Source organism: Pinus tabuliformis, chromosome 4_1 (assembly GCF_031772625.1).
Source record: "Pinus tabuliformis cultivar Carrire ecotype Pingquan chromosome 4_1, CPIR1, whole genome shotgun sequence".
Taxonomy (NCBI): domain Eukaryota; kingdom Viridiplantae; phylum Streptophyta; class Pinopsida; order Pinales; family Pinaceae; genus Pinus; species Pinus tabuliformis.
Genome location: NC_142303.1, coordinates 217,086,866 through 217,093,955, shown reverse-complemented (window position 1 = coordinate 217,093,955; position 7,090 = coordinate 217,086,866). Strand labels below are relative to the sequence as shown.

Genomic DNA, 7,090 nt, shown 5'->3' with positions numbered 1-7,090 from the left:
TGAAATCACGAGTTTGATGGGTAACTCTACACAATCGAAGTGCCCTAGGGTTTTTCACCGGGCTGAATCCATATATACAGTAAAAAAACCAGTTTAAATAACACAAATCAAGATTTCACTTCAAAATTTTCCACCAGATTCGAGCAGCAGAAAATCCAAAAAATTACACTAAAACAACCCCTGTCTAAATAACATGTTGATCACTTCACCGTAAAGATTATCCTGGTTACTCACCGATCACTGATATATATATATATATATAACATTGCGATAACCCAAGATTTTCCTGTTAATCACTGATCACTGATAATTCTTCAAACAAAAAATACTCACTGCTGGTACCACTAAACTAAACTATGACGGGTCTTGCAACAAAGAAGGTAAATTACCGATATTAGTCCTACGATATGGCTATCGCTATGCAAGCCCGTTATACTACGAATTTTATGAACACCACTGTTATCACTAGACCAAAGTCACATGGAAGCGGGATTACTGTACTGGCAATGGCGAAAACGAAGAAGCAGCAGCACAACACAAAGCTGAAGAATGGAAAAGGGTTTGAAGCGAAACAAGAGGAGGTCACATGGGCGTGCGTTAGCGGTTGTGGAGCCTGCTGTAAATTGGCCAAAGGGCCCTCGTTTGCACCCCCAGAAGACATTTTCGATGATCCTGACGACATAGCGGTAAGTTTGCTTTACAGTAGGTGACAATTTTGCTTGTTATAAACAAAACTCTTCAGTCTATAAATATCTACCTGGACTTTGCAAACTTGACCTTTTCAGTCTTTCCAGTAGTCCACAATTGAAGTGTGTGGTCTCGTGGGAAGAGGGCTGGTTACAGCCCACTTACCCACCACAAAATAATCCTTAACACTGGGACATGTTACTGTATTAGCCAGACTTGTAATTAGCATGGACATCGCATAGACAACGATTACAAGCCTAAGAAAGCCCAGGTCTGACACTGAACTGGCGGGGATGTTAGTAAAGGAGCGAAGAAAGATGGTATTAATCAACATTGGGACTTCTACCTGAAAGCCATCTTTAAAAAGAGGAAAAAGAGGAAAAACTAAAGGGTGTGAAACAAAAATTGTTGTAAGAGTACTCTCCTCTCATTGCTTTTGACATGTAAATAAGATTTGTTGATGTGACTAGTAATGGTTGATGGGGTCAAAGAAATAGTGCAGTCTAACTATTCTATATTTTAGTTTATTTGGATCATAGTTTTAAGACTCCGACTCCGACTCGGCCGAGAATCGACTCCGACTCCAACTCCGAAACGGTAATGACTTGGCCGGCTTGATTTCAATGACTCGGTCGTTGTAAAAAATACATTAAATATAGATATATATATATATATATTATATATATATATATATAAATAATTAATTAATTTATTTATAAAAACATAATTTTAAAGATTTTAAACATAATTTTAAAGATTTCCATTCATGTTTCCAAACACACAGCATTATAATATAGATGGAAGACAACATATGATCAAAGTAGGCTCATGAACCAATCCATCATATCAAAATGGTACCCAATGGCAATACATAGTCAACTGTCATACATGATCAAAGACTCAAAACAAAAAACACATAACCAAGGAGGCTAGAAATGGCCTCTACAACAAAAGTAAACTGTGACCAGACTCCAGTACTAGTACTACTGGCTAGTAGCTACTGCTAGAGGAGCCAAGATCATGTCGATCAATCTTTGGATCATCATCAGAGTCAGACAGGGGGCCCCATGGCTCCTCCTCATCATCATCATCTCCAACTGCAACTGTAGAAGTGGTACCACTAGCAAGCGGTGCAACTGCAGCAGATGCAATCTGAGATAGAGTAGATATGCAGTTGCACTTCTGTCGTGGCTGAGCAGAGGAAGCACCTACAACTGGAGTCCTTGCTGGCTGTGAGACTGAGGCTGGTGGATTGGGATCTGCATTCAACTGAACAACATGTTCAAGTTCAACTGATGTCTCGATATCTAAATCTAAATCAAGATCCCCATCAGGATCAAACTCTACTGGACGACTCTCCACTACCCAATCTGATGTTGGATCAATGTCTTCCAACACAATGGGATCTGAATCAGGTCTTTTGTTCAGCAAATGGTTTCGTCTGAGCCGGAGGTTGTATTGGACATAAACTAGATCATTTAACCGTTTTTGATCCAAACGGTTTCTCTTCTTTGTGTGAATCCTCTCAAAGACAGACCAATTGCGCTCACACCCAGATGCACTGCAAGTTTGACTCAAAATACAAATTGCAAACCTTTGCAATTCAGGACAATGGCCACCAAAGGCCTCCCACCATTGTGCTGCAAAAAACATAGGAGTGTAATGAGTTAGCTCAACAAAATTACAAATTATATCTAACTTTCAAATTATAAACGATTTAACAAACTTAAAAAAAAAGTAAAACTATTAAGAATTTGAAAATTGAAATTTTTGTTTACTTGGCTCATCTGCTTCTCTTACAATCTTTTCTAGGTTCTCCCAAAGGTACCTGATGCATTGCTGAAGGTTGTGACCTGTCGGTGTATCTCCAACTATCAGACTCCAATGGGATCATGCGATCAATGCAATCAATCAGTCCATCTCTGACCTCCCCCCTCAAAACTCCTGACTCCTTAGCTTTATAATGATACCGTGGGTTCAAAAAATACCCAGCTGCATGTATAGGGCGATGGAGTTGATTGTTCCATCTTTCATCAATGATTGCCCAAATGGGCCCATACTTTGCCACTCTATCCTTGTATACCGTCTTTATTTTCTCCTTTGCTTGATCCATAGCCTCATAAATGAAGCCCATAGCCAACCTTTCCCCATCCACCAACCGCAACACCTTAACTAGTGGCTCAGCAAGCTTCACAATCTCTGCTGCCTTTCTCCAAAAATTTTCTTCATAGACTTTCCTTTTCAATTCTCTGCCTTCCGGTTTGTTAGACCAATTGATTTGATTCCATTCATCACTGGAAAACATCTTTTGCAAGTTTCTATGTTGGGAAAGCATAGATTGCAATGTCAAAAAATGTGTAGCAAATCTAGTGATGGCAGGCCTAATAATATCCTTGCCCTCAGTGTGTTTCCTCATGAGGCTCAAAATCAATGTATGATTGTAGATAAATTTTGCTATGCTTTTAGCATGATCTATAGTGTTTTTGACCCAATCTATTTTTCCAATATCCTCAAGCATGAGGTCTATGCAATGTGCAGCACATGGGGTCCAAAAGATGGTCTTGTGTGTTTCCTCTAACAATTTACTAGCAAGAACATAGTTAGAGGCATTATCTGTGATGATTTGAACAACATTAGCCACCCCCACCTCCTCAACAACCTGATCCAATAGGTTAAACAACAAGTGGCCATATTTTACCTTATCAGATGCATCAACTGATTTTAAAAACATGGTTCCCCATGGGCAGAAGACAAGAAAGTTTATGATGGTACGGTTTCTTTGATCAGTCCATCCATCTGACATGATGGTACATCCTGTTCTTGCCCATGAGTCCTTGAACTCTTTCAAATACTCATTAATGGATTGAATTTCTTTCTGCAAACGATACCCCCTTAGCTCATGCATAGTAGGGCCTTTGAAGCCTTTTCTAGCAGCATGTATGGCATCAAACATAGGGTCATAATATGGTGAACGAGCAGCATTAAAGGGGATATCAGCATCATCCCACCATCTAGCTATGTACTCACAAGCAGTCTCCCTCAATTCTTTCTTCCAATGGTCATCTAAAGTGGGCTGCATTTGACTTTTACTAACTTCAGGACCATGTGCATCTGATGGAGAGGAGGGAGTGAAATAACTTTTGATAGTCACGTCACCCTTTTTCATTCTACCCTTTCCCTTATCTTGAACAGAACCAAAAGAGGGAGGAACATATCGAAAAGGGTTGGATGTATCAGTTTGAGAGATAGAGGAAGAACCCTCAAAATCATAATGGGGGTTGGTAGCCATCATTTTTTGTATCTCCCTCTTCCTTCCAATTTCAGCCTGCATGTCTCTTTGCCTAGCCTTATCTTCTTTAAATTTCTCAAAGCTGGCCAACAATTACTTCCTAATCTCCCCAATTTCTGGTGAGATACATGGGGTAATTTGGCCTCTAATCCCTGCCAAGTGTTGTTTTAGCCTATTAATGCCCCCAGGGCCTTCCTTAATTTTCCTATGGCAAAATTTGCATTGCATTTGACTATCAACCATTTCAACATATGCCCAAGCAGGATCTCTCGCTCTAGGTGCCATTTTTTGACTAAGAAATGAAAGCAAACAATTTGAAAATGAAAAAAAAAAACATTAATTCAATGTTCATTTCTTTGACAAAAACCACTCTCTAGGCTTTCTAGATATGCACCTAAAATTTAATAAGCAAAAACAGATTTATAGAGGTGAAAAAAATACCTCCAGGCACAAACTGCCTCCTCAAGCTTGCTCCAAGAATCAGCTCCTCAATGCTGCTCCAAATGGCTGCCCAAGAAGCTCCTCACTCCAGCTACAATGCTCCCCCAAGACTCCTCACTGCTGCTCCAAAAACAAGCTCAAGAACTGCTCACTAACTCTCAAAGAAGTTCTCACTCAAATGCATGAGATTGCTGTGAGAGAATGAGAGCATTTGAGTGTGTTAAATAGGGTTTGGGAGGGGGAAATGGACCCCAAATAACATTTAGCTAATTCATATAACACCTTGGAGTCCAAACCAATCAGAAAACACCTTAAAAATTCATTAAAATAATGTTAAATCGCTGTTTTACTTGGGTTATGGGCCGCTGTTTGTGACTCGGCCGAGTCAATACGGAAACGGCCGAGTTGGCCGAGTCAACCATGACTCGGCCGAGTCATCGCTGACTCGGCCAAACGAGCCGTTTCTTCAACCGAGTCAATCCTGAGGGCAATGAAACGGATCAACTCGGCCGTTTCCGTTTCGAAACGGCCGAATTTTAAAACCATGATTTGGATGGAATCTAATGATACAATTTTTGGTGAGATTGTAGCTTTTTGTTGTTTATAATGCATAATTGATTCAATGCCATTAAGAACTTTTGGAGCACTTAGATTATGCAGATTTCATATCTCAAACTTGTGATTCCGACAAATCCCTACCAAATTTTGGACGGAATTTACTGGGAAAAATACTTGGAAAAAAACTAAAACATAGAAGATTTAGACTACAAGGATTTTTATTTTTTATTTATTTTTTGTTCTATGTGGTTCATGGTCCGTGGAGATTGGTGATCGATATGCCCACATAATGTTTGTATCAGAAGGTCTACCTACCAAATTTTGGACGAAATTTACTGGGAAAAATACTCGGAAAAAAACTAAAACATAGAAGATTTAGACTACAAGGATTTTAATTTTTTAATTTTTTTTGTTCTATGTGGTTCATGGTCTATGGAGATCGATGATCGATACACCCACATAATATTTGTACCAGAAGGTCTACCCGAAAGGATCACTTCTTGCCGGCTCAACCACAAAGCCTGACCCCAAGAGTGTCGAGAGAATTGAACCTGTGGCCTCTCAATTGCAGAGGTGTTTTAACGATGGGGACTTGACCAATTGAGCTAACCCTTAGGGCTGACTACAAGGAAATTACTTTGTTGAAGTTTGAATTAATAAACAATTTGAATTGTTTGGTTGCTGTTAGTAATTTGATGCCACAATTTTTTTACTGGCCAAAACTAGGTTTTTTCAAGTAACGAGAATTAGTCAAGTAGACTTGGTCCAAATATTTATTATATTTGTATTTTGTCTTGTGTTTATATTTTGTATCTCAACTACCTCATTGTGAAATATTTTATAGGTGACTTGTTTATGTATCTTGAATGTTGATTTTCCATTACAATTGATACAAGTACTTTATTTCTGAACTATGGTAATTACTTGTGAATATATATTATAGCTCTTTTATCTTCATCAAGCAATCACACTTCAAAAATTCAACCAATAACCATGAAAAGAAAGTAAAGATCACAAATGTTGAAAAACTTAGGATATGTGAGATCACGTGTGTAAGAGAGAGAGATATGTGTGTGATAAGTGAATGTGTAAAATGAAAAAGTTCAAGTGTATTTTATACCTAAGATACCTAAGAGACATGTCTCTTAAATTAAATCACGTCTCTTTGTAAATTAAATTCTAGTAAATCTGCACATTTACATTTTTACTCATATTTGTTAAAGTGTTGAAGATTGCATAAATAATGGTGGACAGTAACTCTTCGTAAGTATATTTATTTACATCTTGTTACTTATCCCATCTTTTATGTAAATATGTGCTTAAATTGTGGTGGGTAGTTACTTATGGTAAATATGTTATTTACGTGAGTATGAGCTATGGTTTTGTTGATTTTCTTTCTTCTAATTGAAAGTTTAATTTTTTTATTTTTTTTTCGTGTCTTTACATAGTATTATAAATACATGAAAGATTATGAAGATCGACCATAGCTACTTTTTTCAACACTTTCTCTTAGCTAGGGAGGTATTCATAATGTCTAACAAGATGTCTACTAATTTGAAAAGTTTTCTAAGGAAAGACTATATTAACATCATTATCAAATCAATATCAACATTACCAACATCACAATCATCTACGTCAACCCTCTTGACCTATCATAATCGTGGCATCTACCCAGTGCCTATGGCACTGTTGTTGCTCGGATTGTACAGGCACCGTGACAACGACTCAGGGCAAGGGTTGTCACTTTGATCCCCACCCACTCCGTTCTAGCTATCTCCCAACAACAGACTATGGGGGGTAGTCCCTATGGAAATGAGGTGGAAGAAAACAAGTTGGGAACCAACTTGCTTGGGAGACACAGATGAGTGGCCTAGCTACTCGGTTAAAATTAACAAAACTTAAGGATTTAATTAAATTTAGAGATGAAACCACTGCCTTAAATAGTCACAATTCTTGCTTATTACAAATTAAAACCAAGTAACTGGATGAAAACCCGCTGCTTAATATGATAAACTATCTTATATGCTATGTGAATCCTTAGATTTAGGTGTAATGCAAGGATGTTGGTTAATTTTAGATTAAATACCTAATCTAAGTTTTACCTTTCCCGTAACA

At 38.0% G+C, this 7,090-nt stretch overlaps 1 protein-coding gene across 1 annotated transcript in view; it reads left to right on the top strand.

Annotated features, from left to right (window-relative positions):
• Positions 1–270: 270 nt before the first annotated feature.
• Positions 271–7,090, top strand: part of LOC149175008 (zinc/iron-chelating domain protein) — a 218,438-nt gene continuing 211,618 nt past the window's right edge. The window contains exon 1 of the mRNA XM_089419485.1: positions 271–686. Coding sequence (XP_089275611.1) covers positions 408–686 — 279 coding nt within the window. The 5' untranslated portion in view covers positions 271–407. The remainder of the gene's footprint in view (positions 687–7,090) is intronic.